The 26,588-nt window shown below is 40.5% G+C and overlaps 1 protein-coding gene across 3 annotated transcripts in view; it reads left to right on the plus strand.

The window, feature by feature from the left end:
- The window catches only part of arhgef25a (Rho guanine nucleotide exchange factor 25a), a 59,295-nt gene that overhangs the window by 9,379 nt on the left and 23,328 nt on the right, over positions 1–26,588 (plus strand). The window contains exon 1 of one of the 3 annotated variants that reach the window (XM_088007374.1): positions 3,416–5,113. The exons of the other annotated variants lie outside the window; for them this stretch is intronic. Within the exon in view, the coding sequence (XP_087863500.1) occupies positions 5,005–5,113 (109 nt within the window). The 5' untranslated portion in view covers positions 3,416–5,004. Of the gene's footprint in view, positions 1–3,415; positions 5,114–26,588 lie in introns of those variants that run through there. 3 annotated transcript variants of the gene reach the window in all.

Consider the following 26,588-nt stretch of genomic DNA (forward strand, 5'->3'; position numbering starts at 1 on the left):
CCCTCCAAAAAGCAAAAATTAACATGTTGGCAGTAGATCTCTTATATTTCTCAAAATCACCATTTGTAGAGTCAACATGATCCAAAACATTTAGCGTTCTGCTGAAGGAAGATTCAGGGATTACAAAACAAACTGGACTCTGTGAGACATTTGAAGCTTAAATCAGTCTGATGCTGCCCCCCCTTACATCAAAATACCACTTTAAATCCTCTTTAATTGAATATTTTAATGTAATTTTGTAACAGACAGTATCAAACAAAGCTCTGACAGGACAAATATAGATGCAAGTCTACTGTGGAGGAGGAGATGATTGGTAATTATCACCAGTGCTGTTTCTGTGACTTAATGATCTCTAAATCCAGTCTCACAAAGTTAATTAGCAGCAGTTTTTAAATTTGGAAATAAAGATTCATTGTAGGTCTATAATAGACCGACTTGCTTATGTCTTTAAATAAATTAAAGGGTTCATTAGATTTAAAGGGGAACAGCATTATGTCAAAATAGCCACCACATAAGAAGCAGTTGTTGAAAACAACAAAGGGCTTAGAGAAGATGAACACAAATTTGGTTCAACAGCTGTCGTTTAAACTCCTGAGGTTAATTTGCCAATAATAGTCGGCGGATATCATTTAGTATCCAACTAGTGAAATTATGTGTAAAATGCAAGAAATAATGTTTGTGAAGTTGTTACCACTAGAGGGTTATAGAACGTATGACCCAGCCTAATCTAATAAGTCAACTTAATGTTGCAGTATGTTACTTTTATAAAAAAATATGTTTTTAAAATATTTTTAAAACTGTCACTATGTCGTAGCAGTATGACATGAGACAGATAACTAGTATAATTAGCAGAGAGTGAAAAACCAGCGTGCTAACTGAGTCTGAGAATAGATGACTTATTTTTCACTGTGAGGCTTCTCCTCTGCAGGACTTTCTTTCTTTCTTTTTTTTTCGGCGTGTGTGTGTGCTACAGCTGCTTTGGGTTCTCTGTGTTTGTAAATTAAGACACAGTGAGACTGTTGTGCAAGTCAGCGAGCTGTGCAATGGGTGTGTGTGTGTATCCCGCTTGCGAGGCTGATGGGTGAGGCCTCTCTGTTTGCTTTGTCACCTATAGATGACAGAGACGACGTGACGGCACTCTGCCTCCACCCTGTCGCCGTGATGAGATGGAGGCACTTGATGGTGTGCTTTGGAGCGTGTGTGGTGGCCGGATTGCTGCTGATCCTCACCTGTCTCTATACCATTCCAGGAATTAGCTGGTGATTTATTACGGTTGCAGCTTTTGAAGGAAGAGAGGTGCTGCGAAAATAAATTCATATCATACGCCGAGTCACGATCTGAGCATCTTCAAGTCTGAGAATGCTGCTTCCAGGCCAGAATGTCATAGCATTTCATAAAACCTTTCTCATTTTTCTTCCTGCGCCGGGTCTGTCTGGGGTTATTTACTCAAGAGAACGTGTTTTACTTTACGGGCCCGCTCTGATTTCATCTGTAAGAAAGGCTAAAAATGTAAACTGTGTTTCTGGTGTTTTGATGTTCACATCTAAATATGGTTTGCTTTGTTTGTTCCACAGTGTTGGAAACTGCATTTTTTAGTTTAGATTTAGGACTCCTCTGCTAGGTGTGCACATGTTTCTGGCGCCAGACGCAAAGAATGTCCAGTGCACAACTACAAATCCAACCCTAAACATTTCTAAGAGTTGGGAGAAGTTTAAAAAATAAAAATAAAAAGTACCTGCTTCACGCTTGAACAAAGACGCAGATGAGTGGAACAAAAAATTAAGTACTCAGAAACAAATTTCACCATATTCACTAATAAGGTTGCTCAACATTCATGAGTATTTTGGTTCAAAACATTTACTTCAGTTGTTAAGGCAAATGCATCGATGTGCCTGGTAAATTTGTACTAACCATGCAAACCGCTCAGTAAATCTGATAGGGATTGTATTGATTAGAAGTAAAATAGATTACATTTATTATTATAATTATTTGTACATATATCTGGATTTGTGAGGCTGTTTTTAGGGAAGTAATTATCAACACATTTATTAAAGCGGTCAAATCCACAGAAACAATACATAGCTTAATCTCTTATATGCATAGAGATGCTTTGGCAGAAACATTGCAAACTCTTGAAGTGAACAATGCATTAAAAACATTATAATACTGGAAACATGTTAGTTTCCCACTATGTAGAGACTAGTATCCCAGAGCTAAGACATTACAATCTATGTACTTACAGGTTACTGTGCCCAAACTTATGGGGAACTTTACAGAAACCAACTTTGTTTGGTTAAAACCAACATGTTGCAGTCTTAAAAGCTAGATATTGCTTTTTACAGCTCTGACACATTGTTTTCCCAAACTTTGGTGATTACTTAACTGGAACTTACAAGCTGCATTCTCCATGACTTATATGTTTCCATGATTTTTTTTTATTTATTTTTGCCAGAACATAGAGATTGCCACATGTTAAACTTAAACTTTTCCAGAAGAGGTTATATTTAACAAACTTATATGTTGCTGTTCTGGAATTTATGAGCTATCTCTCAGGACCATGCAGCTTTTGAACTTATGCGTTGTTTTCTCAGAACTTTGAGGTAAGTCTCCTTGAAATTAGATGTTACTTTCTCAGACCTTTACTTTTCCAGAAGAGGTTATACTCTAAAGACTGTCAGGATATTGTCCTGGAATTTACTGGTTACTATCCATGAGGTTACATGTTACTTTCTCAGAATATTGAAATTAATTTTCTGGAAGAAAATGGGGTAAGGCTCTACCCTTAAGAACCATCACAGTAACTGTCAAGCTTTGCTTCGTACAGAGGGGCTGGACCCTAAGCTATTGAGAAACGATTGTTTTTGATTTTACTGAACTGCTAATGTTTGGCCATGACATATGTAATGCACTAGTTCGACATTATGAAGCTCACCAGAAATTGCACTATAATCCAACCACCCTACCCTATGAAGACAAAAAGTACAAAGCCAAATAAGATGCCTGCTAATGTTAATTGGAACTGAGTGACTTTGTTCACTTCCTCTGTTGTCATTGCTAAAACTACAGGCAGAATGCAATTGTAAAACAGCCATAAAATCGACATCGTTTTTCAGAACTTCTCCTTCTGTATACTGATTGGCTCTGTAAGAGACGTCAAATTCAATGGGAGAAATCTCAAACGTAGCACTGAAGGGAGATGAGAATTGAGCACAATTGCATATGGAGGCAATGACGAAGATGGGTGAATAGGTAACAATGGTCTGGAAATGATTAAGTTTCTGATTATGTATGTGCATTAATTCATAATAACTTCTTTAAACAATCAATAATATGGACATTTGTTAGCAGGAAATAGTTTGCATACATTATAGAAGGAATAACCATAATATAACAGTGGAGGTCTTTCATACCACATATTCTGAATTCATTGACCCTCTTGGCTTTTTCTGATATGAATGTATGGGTTTTGAAATAACACTTGCACGCAGAAGTTGTGATGGATCTAGAACATCAGTAATGCAATTTGTGTACAGATGGACAACTCTGCGCATTAGGAAGCCCTTATCTGTTCCCTAAATTATTCATCATTAAAAACAATTAATATTTAACTACAGACTCACAGGGTACTTCCCTGATCCTTTGCTTACGTTTGTATGTTCCGTAAGTTTGTTACTCCATGTCAGACAGAGAGTTAGAAGTCTGCATGTCGAGAGTTACACACACAGAGTTGGACACACAGACGTGCGCGTGCGCGCACACACACTCACACACACACACACACACACCCACACACACACACTCACACACACACACACACCCACACACACACACACACACACACACACACACACACACACACACACACACACGCACACACACACACACACACACACAGACACACACACAGTGTGCAGGAGTAACAACATTATGAAATACGAGACTGCTTATTTGCTCCGTGGAGACACAGAGAAATAAAACGGTTACCTTAAGGCTCACAACTGAACACGACTCTCTATGAAGAGGTGTGACCCAGAACCCAAAAACATGTCTTAAAGAAACTGAACCCGTGTCTAACTTATGGAAAAATGCATGACACCCAACCTGAATCTGCATATGGTCTTTAAATAGCAATCAGTATCGCTACAGACCCGGGCCGGGTGATACTATTTACAGAGTCAGAAGTGAGCAGGCATAGGAGAACACGTTTAATCTGGTCCTGTCTAAGGCTCCCCATGTAAGGATTGCCACAATGAGGCTCAAGCATGTAGGAAAGAGGATAACAGACATGGCAAAGGGGGTTGCCTCTGCCATGTCTGTTCCATTTCCTCTTCCAGGAGAGGAAATGGAACAGAGGCAGCTAGAAAAATCAACTAGGGGAGTGGGAGAAAGGAACGGAGGACAGGAGAGAAAAAAGAAAAAGCAAGGGAGTGGGAACCTTATACTGGAATAGCCGACAAAGATCCGTAGACTCCACCCTTCTCAACCCTCCCCTTACTCTCTCTCTCTCCCTGGTATCTCCGTCTCTCTCTCTCTCTCTCTCTCTCTCTCTCTCTCTCTCTCTCTCTCTCTGAAACAGTCTCCCCGTCTGTCATTTGACCAGGCAGTTCACAGAGGCGAGAGCTCAGCACCAGAGAGAAAGCAGAGGCAGGAAAAAAACGGAGAGACAGGGAGAAGAGAGAACATGTTCAGTGTGATGATGAGCTCGCAGGAATATTTCATTGCCTTTTAAAAAAAGAAGAAAAAAAAAAACAAATCCCCTGTTGGTGTGGATTTCCTCTTGCCTGCTTCTTTTGAGGACTGCCAGTGTCTTGGATGTGGGCTCCAGCACTGTTAACAGGCAACTGAGGAGAAAAAGGAGGAGAAGGAAGAGGAAGAAGAAGAGGATCAGCTGACACCTTTTTTGGAGACTTACACTTTTGCTGGAGTAAAGCTGAAAAAGAGAGGTGGGGGGGATAGAGACTGACTGCTGGGCCCCATGCCCACCTTTGCTCATGGTTCAACAGCATGAAAGGGGGCCACCACCATCACCATCGCCACCACAGAGGCTGTGGCTGCCAGCATTTGTTCCGAAAAATCCTAGTTAAGTGTGGCTGCTGCTATGCCAGAGTCAGAGGTCAGTATTATGCTCATACCAACACATAAGTAGAAGAAGAAGAAAAAATCTTTGAGTTATTGTCAATCACTAAACTTAAAGCAGTACCTGAACCTCTCCTGCATGTTTAGATAGACTGTTTTCTGAGTCGTTTTTCCAAATATATGCAGAGTTTGGAAATGTGGACTTCAGTTTGCACCTCTATCTAAAGCAACAGATGTGCGTGTGTGTGCGCGCGTGTGTTTGAGTGTGTGTGTGTGATACACGTCCAGATCCGAGCAGGCAAAGCATGTCCCTTCCCCCCCACACCCCCCAGAAGACTGCACAGTGGGAAACAGGAAGGACAGAGTGCATCACACACTCTCCCCTTTAAGACAGAGAGGGGGAACACAAGTTTGTTTGTGAGCAGGATTTGGAAAGTGGACCTCGTCATTGTGATGAGTGTGTGTCAGCAGATTATGTGTTGCGCGTGAAAGGCAGAACCCGGTCTGAAACAACTGGTCTTTCTATTCCCACTGACACGAGAAGGTGTGGACTCGAATCAGACTCAATGCAAACATTTTATGACTTTTAGCACTGAATGTGGTATATCGCAGCAGACTTGGAAGTTCATGGTTTCAGCGTGAATGACTCGTGTTGGAGCTTTTCGATTAGAAAATATGACATCATGAATAAAGTGTTTACATAAAGCCTTACCCGGGTAAACCTCACTCGACTTTATGAATCCGTAGCCAGCTTACACGATCTCCACATCCAATTAAGTTGCATATTATATGACCCCTTCACTGAATCTGAATAATTGCTACAAATTGCTGCATTTGGAGTCCGGCGTCTATCCGCAGGACCTCATCTGAAACCCAAGCAGTACATTAGGGCTGCAGGGTAGCAGGAAAACATAATAACTTTCAATAAATACCTAGACGCTAAAGTTTAAAGTCTTTTTGTCTTTATGCTTTTAAGGTCACGTTAAACACAGACCCCCGATGGTGAGCACCAGATACTGGAGAAAAATAAATACGATAATGCCGTTCCAACAGAGTGGTTTTGTGGAGACACTATTCTGGTAGTGACACACTGACACCCCAAGGCAGCATGGACATCTTTATACATTTTGTGATGCACTAAACACAAAGCATCACCTCTAATAGCAAACAAAGCAAATGGGTTAGGGTTAGCATTTACATTGTCAGCTCATATTTATTGCTAACCCTTGAATAAATATGAATAAATAAGAATATATTATGCAACTGTGCAGTGCATCCACGGTTGACACAGAGCTTGCAGAAAGTGGATGTAATAATTTCTTAGAAAATTACTAAAATGTTTCATAATTAGCTCGCCTATCATCATAGCCATTTTTAGTAATGCAGGTAATGTTTATTTTTTGTTTTTGTGTCAGTCGGTTTCTGTATTAATTATTCAAGTTACAGATTTGGAAAAGCTCCCTAAAACAGTGCAAAGTGCCATCAGGGATTGAGCAAATTAATTTCAAAATTGATATCGGAGCCTCTGCTGACAACATGCTTGGATCAGATTGATGAGAAGCCACAGATACATCCACCAATCCAGACAACATGGTGTTGTTTTGCCTGAGGCCAACCGACTGACTTCGCTCCAGACACTTAAGCTTTCAGCCCCCCAAAGACTGCAGAGTGCTGCAGGGTGAGCGAGTTGCTGCCCTGCATCACTCTCTGTAGAGCTGTGTTTGTGTTGAAAAGGAGAAAAGATACATTTTAAGTGTTTTATGCAAATGTGTTGAGGAGTGGAAGTTATCTCAAATTGTTACAAGGAAAGAACTCCAGAACTCAACAAAGGAGCAACAAGAAGCTTCAAGAGCCAGAACAAAGACTAACCGGAAAGAAAGTGGGGTTAAAACCCCCCAAAAGATTTAGGCCTAGATCTGCTTTAGGTAAACCAAAGACAGACTATAATACTTCTGATCATACTATGGCCCTGGCATGTTTTCTTGTCACTGATTTCTTTATAGAGGATGTTGTCATATCCAAAGTAAGGACTATATGTCTGTAGAATCCAGCAGCAGTGTGCCAAGTGGAGACTTCTTTACTCTTCTCTTCTCTTCTCTTCTCTTCTCTTCTCTTCTCTTCTCTTCTCTTCTCTTCTCTTCTCTTCTCTTCTCTTCTCTTCTCTTCTCTTCTCTTTTCTTTTCTTTTCTTTTCTTTTCTTCTCTTCTCTTGTAGAGTTCACAGTCAAAGCTACAGATCTTGTTGTGGTAGCGATAAGTAGTCATGTGATCTTTTCAAATGTGCAGATTATTGGCTGAAATCAATGACAACAGTGTGTGAATAGCCAATCATTAAAAACACAAAGTTTACTGTTTTAAACTTTCGGAAACTGCTATTGAGAGCAGGCCTTGGTTTCTTCATGACTTCTCCGGTATATATTCAACAAAAAAAACAAAAAAACCAAAACAAAACAAAAAAACAAAACAAACCTAAAATTAGTATTTTCTCCAAAAGTTATGATTTTAGGCTTATCCCCTGTTTCTGTTCCGGTGTTTGACTTCACTTGTAATCAGCATCTCTTTCTTTGGGATTTGATTTGATGGGCTCCAGTCGAGTGGAAAGACTAGAACTTTACTGGTAGCTTGCTAAGCAATGACTTGGACCCATCTTTGTCCAACTCAGCCTTCTTACGTCCTTCGTCTCCAAATCGTGCCTTCTCGTTGTAATGAAACGCAGCTGTGGAGCTGCAGGTTCTCCTGCTTGGTTCTTGCTAACTGTGTGCCAGTCGCCTCACTGTCCTTGCTGTTGCTCTGCACTCTCATAGAGTATGACCTCTGCTGCTGTGGCCCAAAGCAAAGTTAAAACAACAGTGGTGTCTAATTGCATGATATGAGTTTATGCCTTGGTGCCCTGCTGTGTGTTTGTTCCCTTTCACATCAAAGGCACGTACAGTGGAGCTGCCCACCGAGCCTCCGTACTCAGGGGGGCTCCTGGAGTTGACTTTCACATTATTGGCCAGGGTTCTTGGTCGCATACCTAACATTCCTTTGGTTTTTAATCTCTTATGTAATGGATATTCTCCTTTTCCATCTCGTCTGCTGCTCCCCTACTTCACCTTCTACATGTGTTATCACAGCAAATACACACACGCTTAGCTCGTAATATGTAAACATGTGGGGGATTGGAGGAATTAAACATTTCAGGCTATTAAAAGGCGCCTTAATAAACACAATTTCCCCAATTTTAAACAACTTATACTGTTTCAGGACTATGTTGGCAGTCAAGTACAACATGTAAAGGATCAACAGCCTACTCTCATTCTGAACACGGCTAAGTGCTCTGTTGTCTCTCAATGAGCCACGCCGAGCAAAACAATGGGCACTCAAGGTGCTCAGACATCTGCCAAAGACAACAGTGTGTTGCTAGTTGACACGTTTCAGCCTTGGGAACTGTCAGCGGGACTGGCCGCAAAAATTATTTGTTTGGAGCAAAAATATCAACAGCTGTTGAACAGTTTGTGCTCCTTCAGAATGAGAGCTGGAGTTCATGGTCTGAGCTTGAGTCTATTAGTTGGAAATACGTCAGTCTTTGCAAATAAGCACTTTTTTTTTTTTTTTTGACCATCAGACATGCACAACTACTGCTTGGTAAACTGAATATCATGAATTCCCACTAACAGCACAAGAAAGAAACCTTATTCCTTCATACAATAAAATGTGCTATTTCATGACTACATTGTTATTAAAAGACGGACATGATGACAATGCTGGAATGCAAAACCCAAACCTCTAATAGCTGCTGGAGTCTGAGTCCAAATCGCCTCCAGCTTTAGAGGACCAACATTAATAAACACTTCTCTCTTGACACGTTACATTTTTTTTTTTTATAGAGCTTGGATCACCTGATTATCTGTGCTGACAGTCTGTCTGAAAAATAAAACAGCAATCAGGCAGCTGGAAAATATTTGCATGCTTCCAGTTTTTAACAGTGAGCACCAAGCTTAACCACTTCAGTCTAAACACAGTCAACACTGGCTCCAGAACAACGAGGCAGTACCAATTCACACACAATTTTTCTCAAGTTTTAATTTATTTTTTTTTTGTGATTTCATTTGATAAAACAATGCGACGAAGTGCATAATTGTGATAGCGGTTCTGAAAATGTGTTTTAGAAGTCTATAAGCAGTCATGTTTGCCACAATTCATTTTGGGGGACGATCATCTGGAAGGATGTCCTCCGGTCAATGCAACCAGAACTTTTCGGGCTAACATTCAAAGCTATATATGTAGAATATGACGAACACATCACATTATTAAATACACCACATCCACACTGAAACATGGCAGCATCATGCTGTTGGATGCTTCTCTTTGTCAACAACAGGGGAAAAAGATCAGCGTTGATGGGAAGGTGGATGCACAAATGTTTTCACCTCCCAGCAGGAGAACCACCCTAAACATTCAGCCAGAGCTTTGATCAAAGTGACTTTATATGCTAGAGTGGCCTAGTCAAAGTCCAGACCTACCTCCAATTCAAGACCTGAACATTTATGTTCACAGATGCTCTTTGTCCAACGTGAGTCACTTTGAGATGTTTTGGAGAAGCTATTTCAGTCTCTTGATGTGCAACGATGGTAGAAACACAAAATGTATTTTATTTTGAAAATACCTAGTAAAACTCTCCTTCAATGCTGTTAGTCTACCACATGAAGTCCACTGTAACCATTTCTTATGTCTTCATTTTCTTATTACACCGAGGAATTGTCTGCAACAACTTACTTATGTACTAAACATCATTTCAGAGGGAAAATATTAGCAGGGGGTCGTGCTCTACAACTGTTTTTAATCACCACCATTAAAATCTCATTACTTGCTTCTGACATTGCATAATAAATTTAAACTTGTTTACCGGAACATGCCCACTGGTAGTACAACACGGGGGACCTCACCGTTTCTTCTCCCAGGTTAGATCTGGATACGTTGCTGTTTTCTGCGTCTTTTCTTTGCCCGTCTGCTCGTCTGCCAGCTGTGTTATGTGAATTTTACCTATTACCTAATGAAACTAGGCCAAGAGGTGAGAAAGGGAATAACTTTTTTTTTTTTTTTTAACCCTGACGTTGATCAGAACTTTAATACAACACAATAAGCACACTTAATGTGGAAGAAGCACTGACCTCTGCAATAACTTTTAGGCGCTGTTGTGTTGTTTATAGGAAACACTGAACAATACAGGCCGGACTTGTAGTTCCTCAGCCCTCACCATTGTTCTCACAGGTCAGGCATGTCACTGCAGCACATAATGTCTTTTTTGTCTTTGGAAGAGTGTTTCTAACAAACATTAGCTGAAACACTGTCTGGAAATCTTAACTGGAATAGTTGAGGTTAAACGACAAACAGTGCCTTTAAAAACACCCATTTGCAGTTTTCTTTGGTTTTTGAATGCTTATAAATGTTTCAGGTCACACCACTAGATTTTTATATAAGGCAATCATAACCTGAGTTAACGCAAAATGCATGCAACTAATTATACTGTGAACTACTGACAAAGAGTTGTTTTATATTGTTGTGGATACATTTTGACTCCCTCCTTATTGCAGAATTTGAACCACATTGCGGGGTTGCATGGGAATGCTTACAGTCGTGACATCTGAGTTGTAAGTTTAAACTTTGATTAGGCCATTCTAAAAATATTTACTCTGAGCTGTTTTAGAGTGGAATCGCAGAGCTGGTGGTGAAAATCTCAAACTAATGGTGGGAGATTGTTCATCAACCCTAGCTGCTCCACACCATCACATTACATGTTTAATGTTTGACCATAGTTATGTTGTTCTTTTTTTTTAAATGCTGGGTTTAGTGCTAAGCCACATGTAACTGGACACCACTTCCAAAATATTTCATTTTTGATTTTTCAGTCGACAGAATTCAGAAAAGTCATCAAAATGTTTTTTTGTGGGGCGGAAATCTGAGATGGGCTTTCCAGTTCTTTACTGTCAACAGTGGTTTTGGTCTTCAGACTCCTCTGCGAATACCTTTTCTGGTTTCGTGTGGGATCGACATCAGAACTAAGGATAAAATCGGCACTGGAAGTCTCCACAGTTGATCATTTTCTCCAAATTTCTTTCCTTCTTCATGTGTCAATATGTTCTGTTGGAGAGATTTCTTGATTTTTGGGTGATGCAGTTCACTGTGTATGGGTGGCGAAACTCAACAGATTAATTGCATTTTACTCAGGATTTAACACCGGTAACAATTCTTCCTTTTCACAAAGGTCGCGGGTTATTTGGTTATCCTGTTTCGTTAAGTGAAATCAGCAGCTAAAAATAACTATAATGTAAGTACAGATCGACTATTTATTCAATTCTATTGGGTGTACCCCCAGGTTCTGTTTTTGGACCTCTTCTGTTTTTTATAGTATTTGCTCTCCCTTGTGCCTGTCAACCTTTAAATACATTGCTATGCAGAAGATATTCATTTGGTTTACCCAGCTAAAATGTCTGAACTCCACTGTTTGGTAAATTGCTTAGCCTTTACTAAGGAGTAGATGGCAAGCTTCTTTCTTCAATTAAATGAAAATAAAACTGAAATGATTGTCTTTACAACAGGACAATTTATGTCTGGGACAAAAAGAGACCTTTGGACCTTTTAGTTCTTTTGCTAAAATCCTCTCTAAGGAACCCTGGCATGCACTTTGATTCAGTTTTTTTTTACTTTGGATGCATGTCGAGTCTCCGGTTCATTTCTGTTCTTATCATCTGAGAAATATTGCCAATCTAAATACCATTTTCTTGCATCCTAAACATGATTATTCATGTTTTTGCTTCCTCGTGACCAGATTATTGCAACACACTACACATATGTCTCTCTAGAATAGCTGCAAGTTGTTCCAAAGGCTGCTGCCAGGCTTCTATTAAAATCCTCCAGGTTTCCACATGTGACTCCAATCTGGATGCAAATACATCTGGCTTCAAGTTTTTTTTCAGACTGCAATTCTTTTACTGACTTGGAGAGCTCTTCACAGAGCAGCACCAGATTTTCTCAGAGGGGTTCTTCACCTTTAAGTCCCATGCTCAGGTTCTGCTGGTGGGTCCACATACAAAGATGACCACAAAGGGAGACAGAGCTTTCTGTTCACTGCCTCTGAAACTCTCTGCTTTTGAACTTGTTAGTAGAAACATTTTTTTTAATATTCTTTTTATTAATTTCTCTTAATTTTTTGTACATTGCTCGCTGTGGTGAAGCATTTACTAATTTTAAATCTTGAAAGGTGACAATTGCATTTTACTTAAAAATAGCTTTTTGTATTTACTCAGGTTCTCTTTGTCTCTTTTATAAACAGGAACATTTAATTTTGGGGGAAAAATAATAGATAAAAATACGTAATGGGGTAAATACCTTTTCAAAAGGACTGTGTGGTAAAGAAGTGTGAGCTACCAGATTTCTGATGTGACCATCATCGTCATCGTCGTCATCATCGTCATCATCGTCATCATCGTCTTGTTTGGTTGTCCTGGACAAATCTGTCAATGAAAAATGTTGTGAGTCATCTATTCTGAAAAGGCTTCTCAGTAGACTCCAGAGGAAATGTCAGAGCAGGATGATTCATTTCCTACCTATCATGGAAATAATTACTTTATTTACTAAACGATGACACAAACGTATTTGCCTTCTTGATGCATGCATGCAGAGACGAATCAACTCCTCTCACACTTCTCAGAGAGAAAAAAAAATAGAGGAACTCGTGCGATTTCAGCTGCTGTCATTGAGACTAAATGCCTTGCTAGATGGCCGTCGTTCCTGCGTGTAACCCATTCGCTTTTCCTCTGAAGGCTGTGGGGCTAATCAGAGTTTTTCTGTGGCTTCATACACAGACACCCTTGCCACAAATTGTTTCCACGTTTTAATCAATATGACATGAAATACAAGCAGTACTTATTTGGAAAGCATGACAGCGCGCGCGCGCGCGTGTGTGGGTGTGTGAGACGGCTTGCATGACTGAGACAATTTAGAAAGAATAATGCTTACCGTAAACATGGCACTGAGCAAAAGTTTTAAACCACAGCTGATTTATTCACGAAATTTGTTTTGGGGAGTAAGAATTTGTTTTGATCGATGGTTCTCCAGGCCCGCTGAAGGTCTTTCAACGTTCAACAAGTGGATTGTTAACAAAGACATTCATATTGTTTTCAGTAGATGATGGTCATACATGATGTTCATACACTTCAGAAGACAAAAAAGGGTTAGGCTTGACACAGACGCTATGCTCCTGCAAAGTTCTACTGTTCACCAAGTTTTCAGCTAAGAGCTCAACGTAAATATGCGTCAGACGTCGTGTTTGGCACTTTAAACGCTTCAGTTATACAACAAGAAGGTGAACTGTCTTTGTGACATGTTTGTACGCTAGCTGTCTGTTATGAGTAGACACAAACGGGAGCTTGTCCCTCGAGTTTTAGAGTCTTTATACAGAGATAAAATTCCCAGCAAGGCACCTAAACAAGTGATTTATCAAACAATATTCACATACTGGTAAAATTAGTTTCTAATCTTTAGCTCCAACACAGAAATGTGTGGGGAAAGACTCAAGAATTTTGCACACTACTCTACGTGACATAATGACAACACAGCATGGAAAGGACTATTGACTGAATCGTCAATGCGATAGAGACAGCCAAGAGGATACTGTACACAGGTAGAGGGATGGTAAAATGAGAGACAAAAGCACACGTTTCACTTTAACTCTGCGCAGCACATTAGCAGGCTACCTAGCAGAGAGCCATTAGGGAGACCTGCTTCCCAGCAAAGGCTGTTGACAAACCATTTGGAAAATGGTGTGCTTATGATGCCCAGTCAATTAGACTCATGGGCCAGAGACTGGAAATCCAAGCTGCCGATTTAATAATGAAATAGATTTGGTTAATGCTTATTTTTTTTAATGTGAGAGAATGCAGGACAATAGCAATATTTTGTGAAAGTAAAAGAAAACTCAACGGCCTTGCAGCACGTAGTAGAATGATGGCTGAGCTTTAAACATCGGGAAAAATTCAGAAAAAGCTGCAGTCATAATTGGCTGGCTGGCTGGCTGGATGGATGGATCAATAAAACTGACAGTAAAGAACAAGATTTTTTAATGCTCTATTTTCCTCCACCCAAAGAACCCAAACCAGGAAGTAAGATTTTCCAATGAAAAATCTTGACATTTGACTCATTCTGCTAATAAAAGTAACAAACTGCTTCACCTGATCTCTGAGCGACTGGAAGAACAGTGACTTCACATGGGTGGTGGCAGGTTACAGTCTACAGATTGAGCTCTGCAGCTTTAATCTTTATCAATCTTTTCTGAAGTTTGTCTCTTGTTCTTCTCTAAAATGTCTCTTTCAAGTCTTCCTCTTGCATCTAAACTGTACATGTTCGTTTTCCCATCTGAGCTTGTTTGTGAGTAAGGGGGACTGATGTTGACTCATGCATGCAGCGAGAACAAGGATCCCCCACAGCAATGACACACACACACACACACACACACACACACGCACACACACGCACACACACCCCCACACACGCACATACACACACACACACGCACGCATACGCTACCACACACACATTTAGATGGCTGAATTGTGAAGATAGGGAGAACAAAGGCTTCTATGAAACACTGCTAAATACATAAAAAAAATGCTGCAAATGTTTGATTGAACTTTGCGTTTCATGATATGATGACACAGTTTTGCTGCGTGTGTGGGTCTGATTATAGAAGCCAAATCTCCAAATCTAGAATGACACACTTGCCTTCAAGGCAAATCATCCTCAACCTGCTGCACATAAGAGGGCACAATTAGATTTTTCCCAAAAAAAAAAAAAAAACCCAGCAGAGATCATGCAACACACAGACAGTGATTAGAACACATGACTCATTGGTTAGAAAGGGGGGAAAAAAACAACAAAAAAACTTGAACATTTTTTACATTTTTTTGTCCATTTGGCTCTGGAGATTAGTGTTGATGTGTTACAGACACAGAGGTGGAAGGGTTCAGTGTCTTGCATTAGCATGTCTGCTTTCAGTTTCAGTCCTCGCCCCCCTACTCTCCACCCCCAAGTTTTCGGTTTGCTAACCTGCGACCTCGGAGACGCATGAATACACGATAACAAGCCGGGGCCACTTTTGACAGAAAACAGCCCTGCTGGCAAATGCTTGGGGAAAAGTTTCTGTGACAGCCTTTTTATGTCTCAGCTGGAAGAATCGTCTTTGCTGTCATCAGCTTATAAGGCAGACTTCAGACAGTATGGAAAAAAGCAACCAAAATAGCTGAAATTGAAGGTATGCTGGCCGACTGTGGCCCTAGCCTTGTGTCTCTGAGATATTTTTAAACTTTGCACTCCCAGCCCCTCCCCACTCCCCCCCTCTCTCTCTTCCTCTCTCTCTCCACCTCATCACCTCCTCTACCCCCTCCCACCCCAGGCCCCCCTGCCTCCTCTGCATCGTGCAGCTGAGATGTTCTTTATACTGTTGCTCTTTGCACAGAGGAAAAGCAGCGACGGATAGAAATGCAATCTGAGTGTGTGTGTGTGTGTGTGTGTGTGTGTGAAATGTGAAATGTAGTAGGGATGTGTTGAAGGGGAGTGGACCGATTGTTCCCAGTCTCCTGCTGTATGAAGAAATTTGCTGGTCAGAATTTTGGGTTGATCTGCCAACTTGAACATTAGGATCCCTCCTGGGCCACTCTCATTTTTCTCTTCTCTTTGTTTCGCCGCAGCTCTCTCTCATTCTGGTCAGCACACAGTCAGTCATCCAGTTATTAATCATATCTTAACCCTCCACCTTTCCTTCTTTTTTTTTTCTCTTCTTCATTATTTTCACTTTTCATTCTTCCTTCCCTTTTCCTCTACTTAATCGCCTTGCCCTGACATGTTTCCAGGGCTTCCATCTATGTCAGCTCCACCGTCTCCCACAATCTTTCTCCCTCTTTTTCCTTCTTCCTCAGAACTCTGTTTGTAAACGTGCAGAGGAGAAGAATGAGGGAACAAATTATGAAACACAGGAGTGCATTCCATACCTTGTTTAGAAAGAATTCTCCAACAGTGCAGAGGGGGAGAGCAGCCACTTTACCCCTGCAACACTATCCCCTCGTTTAGCCCATATGGCTCATTTTATGTATGCAGCCATCAGGGAAATCTATGAAAATGCTTCTTTCTACGCTCACTTGTTGTGGTGGCTTATCTACTCGTTGCACTCTGGTAAAATGCTAATTGTTAATCTGTGCTGTGGCGACGTTAGCAGGTATACAGTATTTGGTTATTTTACAGCTCTTTCCTTTTTATTCAGGCTTTTAGCTCACAAAATACGTAGTTGTTTCCACGTCAGAAATGAAGAAAGATGTAAAATGGATAAAAGAAAGGAAAAGTGAGGTCATGACGGCAGCCAAAGTGTAATGCGATTAGTTTTAGAGCACCAAATTCAGGCAACAGTGCATACAGTAACACAATGGGCCACCCAAGTCCAAAGTAATGATGGGAAAATTTTCCAGCACAAACTCTTAGTTTATATATCAAAGATTTAAATAGGGATTTGCTCAATGACCAGGAAGAAGTCAAATAAACAGTTCTCTCAGAGCAGTGGATGGAAACCTAGCAAACCGGCATCCTACACATTTCGCTTTTGAGAAAAACTAGAGATTGAAAAGTTTAGTGACTTTTCACATTTTTACTGATGAGAAGCAATTGGTTCAAACAACCGGGTCAGCAGAATACTATGAGTGAATAAAGAATCTATTAAAATCTTATTTTTAAAGTTTGTTTACAGCTGGTTTTATTCAACAACAATGTTGGTTGGCCTTAAAAATCCATTTCAAACCAACGCTACACTTGAAGGATGGAAGAGAATTTAAAAGACTCATTATCAAACGTCTAACAGCACCTCGCCTTGCTGGTGTCCCATGAATCGTGTTTTATCATCATTCCTCAACTTTGATGGCTCCTTCTCTTAATTTTATGATTACAATTAATTTATAACCTCGCAGGCATGTTTTTCCAAGTGAGAAACCTTTTTTTCTGGTGAGGAATGAGAAACGTTCCTGCACAGAGAATCATTTCTGTAAAAGTGTTAATTTTATCCTTTTTATGTTTAAGCAATAATTGGCCGCAGGCTGATTCAACATGATCTTTTAAGATGTCATTTTAATAAGGGCAATCTTTTCTGTGAAGACCAGAAACAGACAGACTTGTCATACGTATGTGGCAGTGACTTTATGTTTCAGTGGAAGTGACCTAAAAGGATTTTTAAATTTTATTTTATAAAAGAACATTATCTGCCAATTTAAAGGTTAATTGAGATTTATGTTTATATGTCTTTACTTAATCTGGATCTGAAATCAGACCCTAAAGTATTTCAGATATTAAAGCATATTTTTAATTATCAATGTCACTGGTGCATTTTTTTTCTGTGACTGCAGATTGACAGCACATGAGTGCGGCTGACAGACCAGAGGGGGATTTCTGATCTCCTCTGCAGCTCTCCCCAGAGGATACTCAGTAGGGAAACTTTCCAAAACAGTACACGAAGCAAAGCAAACAATGGGAAGTAAAATTATTGAGAGTGAACTTTGGTGCAATCTAAACTAAACGTACCAGTTTCCTCTGGAGAGATTTCGTTGCACAAAGCTCTAAATTAACACATTTTCTTTTAACTTATAGATTTTCAGAAAGACTATTGAGACATGAACTGCAAAATGATTTGGTAGTAAAAAAAAAAAAATTACACTGCATACAGTCTGAAAGATATTAAGTTGTTTTTATTTGACTTGATGTTATAATTATTAATACACAGTTAAGGGCATATAAAGCCCTTCATCTTAAAACAAATACTACTGATTTACTGCTATTGGTGATTTGAACCCGTTCTTTGTGAGAATTAATATTATACAAGTCACTTTATCCCATTTTGGGGGTTTAAAATCTAAATCAATATGCTGGGTCAAACCCATTCCTCAAATCTGCTGCGTTAAATCAACCCAAAGTTTAATCAGTTCATATTTCTCTGCATACTGGATCTAAAAATAACCCAAATGTTTATTTTTTTATTTTTTTTTTTTGGACACATGCTTTTTCGGTGTGTGCTCCAATATAAAAATTCATTCTGAGTTCTGGTTCTGATAACATTTTTATTCGCCTGATTAACGAGTCAGTCGATTGCAGATTCTGCTGACCTCAACTCTGACAGTCGACAGAACGCACCTGTTCAAAGAAATGATATCGCCTCCAGTTCACTCTCTCCAACCACAACAGGCAAGGCAATAGATCCGTCAATGAAAGTCAGAGAGACGATATTAGATCTGCAGGATGGAGGAGACCGTCAGTACGAAGCCTCAGTTACCCTCAGTCTTCAGTCTATTAAGATTTAATAATAGAAAAGCTCAATATTATCCCAAAGCTGCACAGAAAGGAGATTCTCCATGATCTCAAGGCAACTGGGTCTAGAAGAACCACCAGTGGACACAATGTATCTTTGCAATATTAGATTAAAAACCTTGCAGCACCTTGTTGTAGAAGACATATTGACAGAAATATCTTAAGCTATTTTAAGTCTATTTAAATTAGGATGATATCCTCATCAAAAAAACAGCAGGAGGTTGACCAGTGGTTATTTCTTCCACTAAATGAAGATTAACTCATGGTTTATCAGTGATACGCCAAAGTACTGTCTTCAGCATTAGTGGATTGGCAGAGCTTTGTTCTCCATGAACCTCATTGATATTACAGCATTTGCCACAAAATAACCGTTCTGTAAACCTTTTTCTATATTCTGCCTGATCAATTCATCATCACTACGCTACACACCGACTTGTTTGTCTCCTGTTTGTCATCAGATGACGCAGCGATTGTCACCGATCCATACCTACTATTGATCACTGCAATTGACACAAGCTTTCACTTTAAAGATAGCCTTGAGGAACCGCACTGCAGCTAATCATTTGGCTCCACAGCTGCCCTGACGGACCAGATGATCACACTGAAGCACACACACACGTCTCTTTGGTTTGAGCTGGTATTAGGAACAAGGTTTCAAATAATGAGATTTCAACCTGGAGAGACTCACGCACACAGAGAGAGTGGTATTAGAACGCTTAATTGACAAATGAAAGTCTTTGGCGCTTGGACCCAGGAGGAAGACGTTGCGCTGAAAACCGCTGTCAGAGAATGAGCCGCTGGGTGTATGAAAATTAGAGACGTCTTCCCCCCTGGGCCTGGACACTGGTGGTGGAGACTGAATGGAGATTGAAGAAGTCTTGGGCTGATGGTGGAGGAGGGGTGGAGGAAGGTTGAAGTTCAGCCCACGAGCGGACGCTGGTGAACAGCTGGACCTTATCAAGAGAGCGACGCTTGATGATTGGTGGAGGAGACCATCACAGATTGGTTGGAATCGAGGTGCAGGACGACATATTGGTTGTGCAGGTGGGATGAATATAATAGTCTTCCAGGCTGAATTTTCGCCTAGGCTTCATTTCCTTTGTTTCCTCCAAATTAATTGTTATTAGCAAGACCACAAACATAGCTGCAATACTTGGGAGATAAGGAATACTCCCTCCCCTCCCCACACCGCATCCCAGGGGTGACCAGGTGATAAAAAATATTGAGCCTTAATAAAGCTGTACCAGCTTTTTATCCACCGTAATCTTAAAGTCTGATTAACCTGAAAGCCTCGAGTAAAGATCCAGAGCGTGGATGTTTGCCTGGGATATAAATGTGGAGGTGAGTGCTGAAGCTCGCCCTGCAACACTTGAATAGATTTTGATTATTCATAAGACATCCTGATAATGGCCATATGGAGAGGATCTGATCTGAAGGGCACAAAGGCTGACAGGTGCAGATGGTTTTCCTGAATGTGGAATTAGCTCTTCAGATGCATCCTCTCTGCACGCGCCGTATTGTTTTACAAATATCCACTAAAACCCTGACAGTTTTCTGTTGTGCTGGGTTACTGCAGGAGCGTTTATACCAATCCACGCTAATGACTCATTTTGTGCGAACGTGTGAGAAAGAGTGCCCGAGCGCCACGTATGTAGCTATGTTTAACATGATTTATTGTACGTGCCCACATGTGTAGGTTGATCTTTTTTTTTTTGATGGTTAATCTCTTGTGCTGCTGTCCCTCTCTCCCTCTTCTACTGGGTTTAGTTGCTATGGCAATGAGTATGGGGAGAAATGCAGAGCTGTGGAAAGGAATGAAAATATGTGTCTGGAAATACCATCAAGTCTAACTGAGGATCATTATACCACCATGTCTGGAGGCCAAGACTGTGTACCGGAGCAGAATGAGGGATAAACTTCTACTTCAACTTTTTTTGGTGTGTGTGTCTAAATCTTGGAGTTGACAGATGTGATCTTCTGCGTGTGTGTGTGTGTGTGTGTGTGTGTGTGGGGGGGTGTGTGTGTGTGTGTGTGTGTGTGCGATCCAGGTCGGGGCCAGTTGGAGAAGCTCCACGTCTCTGCAGCCCAGCAGGAAGCTGCAGCTTTTGTGCCCGGCTCTCCTTTCAGGCCTCCTTGCTGGCACTAGCCACAGCTGCCAAGCGAAATCATAATCGCTTTTAATTTGCTGTGTGTTCTCAGGCACCCCGGGGCCCTAATGACAGCCTTGTTTGCCCCAAGAAATAAGTGTGTTCTTGTCGTTCTTCCGGGGGGGTTGTTCTTGGTCTTTTACTTTGTGTGTGTATTCAGTCGCTGTGATAATCAGCCCTCTGTGACTAGTACTCTTGCAGCTGACGCAGAGAAGATCTTTTGCTATAATAATCAGGGCACACATACAGAGACATAAATACACTGCTACACACAATAAAATAATTTGTAATCTGGTTCTGATAGTTATTTTCCCTGCATTTATTGTAAGGAATTTAAATATACAAAATTCCCAAAACTAAGTAGGTCAGTCAAACAGAATTATGCAGTTCTTTGAAGATCTAGTGTTATTAACACATGTCCAGCATTATTTTGGTGAGAAGTGTAAGTTTCACTTCATGATATTCAGATTATAAATAATAATAATAATAATAAAAAAATCAACAATCAGAATTTTCTGGTGTGTTTCTGATGAATGCAGAACATAACTTGATAGAACAAGCTCCCAATTAAAGCTTACATGAGAAAAGCATAAAACAATGCTAGATTCATTATGGGAAATGTAGGATTTGCGTTTTTTTAGAAAATGGTCAGGATACGTTTAATACTCCGGCTGGAGGTTTTGATTTATTTGAGAGAGTTCAATTAAAATTGCAGCACCTGTGAAAGTAATCCAAGGAAGAAAAAATGATCAGCACCTACTCTGTGTGAATGAATGGATATGTTTTTCAAGGGGTTTATAATAAATAAACACAAACAACAACAAACAAAACAAACCCAATAGAACCAGAAACTCATCCTGAAAGGTTCTAAAGGAATGTCTGGAGCTTTTGGGCCCAGTAACCACAAACACGATTCCAGTCTCCCACTCTGGTCTGAGGAAAACCAGTGCCTGTGGTTACATTTTCTCTGTTACTCTGTCTCTCTCGCTCTATCTTTCTGTGTTTTTTTTTCATGAAAAGATCCGATTCAGATGCAAAGTGAGCTCTGAAAGAACAATCGAAAGCTCATCTGAAATGTCAGGAGGATTATTTCAGCAGGGAGCAACATCTGTGACGTAAACATGCAACCTTCACAGATTCAGAAGTATCACCATTCTGCTGTTGACCTGGTTCTGAGTGACACTCGGCATGCCTGATATCGCTCTAATAATTAGAGTTGTTTCATAATGAGGCGCTTCTCGATCTATTTTTTTTCACCTCCTTAAAAAGACGACAGGATTAACGAAAGCATGATTTTTCTCTTTTTTTTTGTTGCTGGAGAATGACATCGCTTTGATCCTAAAAAAAAAAAAAAATCTGCCACAGAATGCGACTGTGAGTGCTGACAGCAGGAAGCCGACCCTGGCGACTTGTTTGTGCGCCGCTTGATGTGTCTACCACGTATTTCCTTCTGTGCTCTGGGAATCACAGCAGTGAGTGCGCTTGTGTGCGTGCGTGTGTGTGTGTGTGTGTGTGTGCGTGTGTGTGCGTGCGTGTGTGTGTCTGCTTAAAGTAGGTCAACAGGAGGACAGGAAACCACTGCTCACTTGTCTGAGTGCGGTGTGTGACTTTATGGACATAAAAACACTCGCATATGGCACACACCGGAGCAACAACAATCGTGGAGCTGTCCTTCCTCCTGTCTTCTGTTAAACACAGTAAGACGATACCAACTCTCTCGGTGTTTGCCCTCTTTGTGCTTTAGTTTTCTCCTTAGTCCTTCTGGCAAGTGTTGACCTCTGTCTACCTTGTAGTATTTCATAATTATGCCATAAAAGGCAAAAAAATCCCCACGTTTTCCATTTGCCCAAGACTTACCCTCTTATTTTGTCTACTCTAATATATACTCAGATGAAGTTTTTTATTTTTTAAAATCTACGTTTTTCAAAGGGTTTTGGAAAGTGTGGTAGGTTTTAGTTTCTTTTATTTTTTCAGGGACCTTCACTCTGATATCTCTAAATCTAATGCATTTGCCCCAAGAAGTCAGATAATTTAGGAAATGCAGCCAGGCTTTGTGTAAGTTAATATAAGTGTAAATCAACCTCTTCTGTGGTGGCCTCAGGTTTGTCAGAGGACAGATGGGTACTTTGCATGATTTTGTAAATTATGATAATTTAATCCAAAGTTGGCATTTTTAATGGACTTATAATGCAACTTTTAGAGCAACTTTGCATTAAAAGTGTCATTATTTACCGAATGACACTTCATGACAACTGTCATAAACATTCATAAAGACTCCTTTATGTTCATGACAGGAGTTATGTCGTGTTTATGACAGTGTCATGTCAGTCTTATGCACACCCCTTCAAATAAAGTGTTACCATAAATACTCATCAAAGGTCTTAATGTGAAATGGAAAAGGTATTCCTAGGAGATATTCCAGACACTTTCCCCTTTCCTCCTGTGTCACTGCTTCCTCTGCTGGATGGTTTTGCATGTCAGAAGCCTTGCTGGTCTCAGCAGCTTTGGGTCACAGCAGCGGAGGACGTTGCATCAGAGTAAAGAGCTGCGCTTCCTGAGTCTAAAGAGCAGGAAGCGGTTCCATTTTTGGAAACAAAAAAAAATGCTTCAATGCATAGAACAGAAGATTAGAGGGCAGAAAAGAGGGACAGGTGGAGGTGAGAAGTACAAAAAAGAGGCATATTGCAGGTTTCATAAATCAGGAGCAGAGCAAAAATAAAAATAATAAAAAAATAACACGCCTGGGGCCAACAGGATGTGAGATAATGAAAAAATTTATGTTTTTTAAGGACAGAAATATGAGAGAAAAATCTCTGTATTAGGGATCACTATAAAGCAAGATTTTAAATTTTATGCTACAAACCACCCGGAGGTGAATGCTTAAAGTACTCTTGCATGCTTGAGTGCACATATAGTGCCTGTCTGCAGCCTAGGCCTGCTGCGATATTTGCTCAGAGGGGATAAAGTGTAATTTTGCTGGAGAATAAAGCTCTTTCTGGTACAAAGAGGGATTCACTTGAGAAAGTTACTGTGCTTCACGTTGCTCTGAGAGTTCTTTCAGTCAGTGAGAGCAGAGCTGTGAAATTACACCTCTAATACCTTTGCACTTATTATCTGTGAGGTGCTGACAATGACTGGCAGCTCCATCTCCTACTCAGCTGGACATTTGACACGTTTCCCACTTCACAGGTGGCCGCACTGCAGACACGCACCATCTGGGTTGTGGAAAAAAAAAAAATGTCCTTGAGCGGTTTGTCTTAATACATGCACGATTCTGGGCATCTGCACGTCTGCGTGTTTGTGTTTATCGGAGGAGTGCCGCAATGCCTAAATTGCCTCGACAAAGAGCTCCACCGCGCAGGGGCTGCGAACAAGTTTGCTCCATTACAGCCAACGCTTTTAGGCTGATTTGCCGGCTCAGCAGCTCTCACTCAGCAGCCGATCGATACGGGGAAGTTGGAGGAGATGACTTCCGGTGGATTATCAGCGAAAGCTCATAAATCAACTCCATCGTCCCAAACATCTCTACCTTTTTCCTTTGTGGTTAAATAATGTTAGGGATTCTGATATGAACTTCAGTTTCCTTTCAATATATTTTTTATAATCTTTGTGAGAGAGTAGTGTAACGTTACATCTCCCTATTCATCATTCCATTCATCTGCAATTAAACTCAGAGTCAATTCATCCTGAAGCGCGATGGAAAAGATGGACGCCAATAGTTGAAAGTTCAAACCGGTCTGGGTGAAAACTCAAGACTCCATCCTGATTCAGTTTGAGAGGATGGATTGCTTGACTCAATTTTCATGCATTAATTGGTCTTAAACTTCTGTTGAATGAAAATAAATTAAAAAACAAACAGCTATTGATTAGATAGTGTTTTATGTGTTTTTTTTTCTTCAAATAAAAGGTTAGAAAGTGTGTAGCACATTTGTATTCACCCCCCCCCCCTTTATTCTAGCATATACCTACAATAGAGGGGAAATAAAGCAGTAGAGAATATCAGCTCATGCAGGTCAAATCCAATACATTTCAGAGATTATAGATTTTAATTTGTAAAAATGTGTAATTTAAAAGTCTTTAATGTAAACATTATTGACCACTTTGTGTTTATTTGAGAATCTAGTAGGTAAATTCTGAGTAGAGTACATCAAATCAAGCATTTCTGTATGTGCAGAAAATTTGAGAATACAACGGAAATGAACACACTCCTAGAAGGGACTTCATCAAGGGACGAATATTTTATTTTTTTTTAATTCTCATTAGGCGTGTATTTGCCTAATGAGAAGATCAGATATCAGTTGGGTGAAAAACATCAGAGAAAAATCAGGAACTACTGCATAACATCTCGTCACGCTGGATCTGAAGTCACCGAGTGCAGCACTTTTGGATGAGCCTCCCACTGCTCCCCCGAGGAGGCACAGCGGAGCTTCTCAGACAATGAGTGGGTGACCGGTGAAAGCCCAGCATTAACAAATCACCACAGAGCGGGGCGGCTTAATGCCGTCTCGTCGCCCCGAGCCTTTGACTGTTAATTTTGCGAGCACCTAAACAACATTCAAGTTGCATTAACAAAATCAGCCCGGGTAATCTGTGCACAGTAGGACCATTACGGGGATGAATATCATCAGATTCCAACAGCATACAGCAAAGACAGCAAGTGGGAGGAATGTTTTTTTTTTTCTTTTCCTCAATTTCCTCTTTTGTAGGTGTATAACAATATCAGTGTTACATATCTGGCAGTGTGTGGGGGTGGGTGCTGGGGGGGGTGAGAGAAGGAGTGTTTTCTTTTTCTGTGGGGAGGCTCATCATTTTCCCTATTTATCAGTTTTTGCTAGTTCACTATAAAAATCTCTCTAATAGCTCCTTCTGAGACGGTACTTAGGATATTGAGAGTAAACTTTGCAGGGTCAGCAGGGAAGCTCGTCCATAGCGTGAGCACAGTGATAATGCAGCATTGCCATGGAGACAGATCGAAAGGATCGTCATTATAAGCCCTGTGGATGATGTATGCTCTGTGATTCCTGGCTGTACACTTAACTGCATCACTGTCAGAGCGAGCTTCCACACTGACTGGCCACATTATTAGGCACACTTTTTTTTCTACTGCTCGACTGGACTCTCTCTTTGCCTTCAGAAATTCTTTGTGGCATAGTCGTGAAGAGGCCACTAGCATCCTTCAGTGCTTTTGGTTTGCATTGTTGTGTTATTATGATACAGTTGTTGCAGATGTCGGCTGCATATCCATGTTGATATTCTACCATTCCACAATATCCTAGAGGTGCACTACTCAGCTGAAAGTAACCACAAGTGCCACAAGTTAGCACTTGTAGAGGTTAAAAGTGAGACAAGAAAATATCCCCCACACCAGTATACCTCCAGCGCCAGGTTAAATTAGTGACAGGCGGTCGGATAGATGTTTTCTTGTTCTTATGGCAGATGTGAAATCAAGACTCACCAAACCAAGCAACATTTTTCCAATCTGTTGTCCAATTTCTCAGCCTGCAGAAGTCAGTGCTTCTCTTTCCTGTCTGCCTTAGACATGTGGTTCATTAGATGGTTTTCTGTATCGTCTCAAACCATTGTGATCATTCTCTTCTGACCAATATCCACATATCTGCTGCTTAATGGGTATTTTTCTGCATATGGCCACGGTGTAAACCCGACGTATGGCTATGTGTAGATCAGCAGTTCCTAAGGCCAGTCTATCTACCACCAACAACCATGACTCATTAATGCAAAAATTGCCTCCAGGCATCTTTGTGGATTTCAGTCTATAAACAGTGAGCAGGGAAATGCCAACTTTAAGATTTGGTGGAGGGTCAGAGAACTTGACATAGGAGGGTAAAAAGAGTCATGTTATGTCCTCTCGATCTTGTAAAACTCACAGATGATTCATTCTCTGTTTTGTCTTTTTGTACATCCCACAAGTCGGTGTGTCATGTTTCTTATCTCTTCCGTCTACCCAGCTTCTTGTTATGGTATGCTCAGA

Source organism: Poecilia mexicana, unplaced genomic scaffold (genome assembly GCF_051168715.1).
Source record: "Poecilia mexicana isolate PSO_F unplaced genomic scaffold, ASM5116871v1 scaffold_7, whole genome shotgun sequence".
NCBI classification, from domain to species: domain Eukaryota; kingdom Metazoa; phylum Chordata; class Actinopteri; order Cyprinodontiformes; family Poeciliidae; genus Poecilia; species Poecilia mexicana.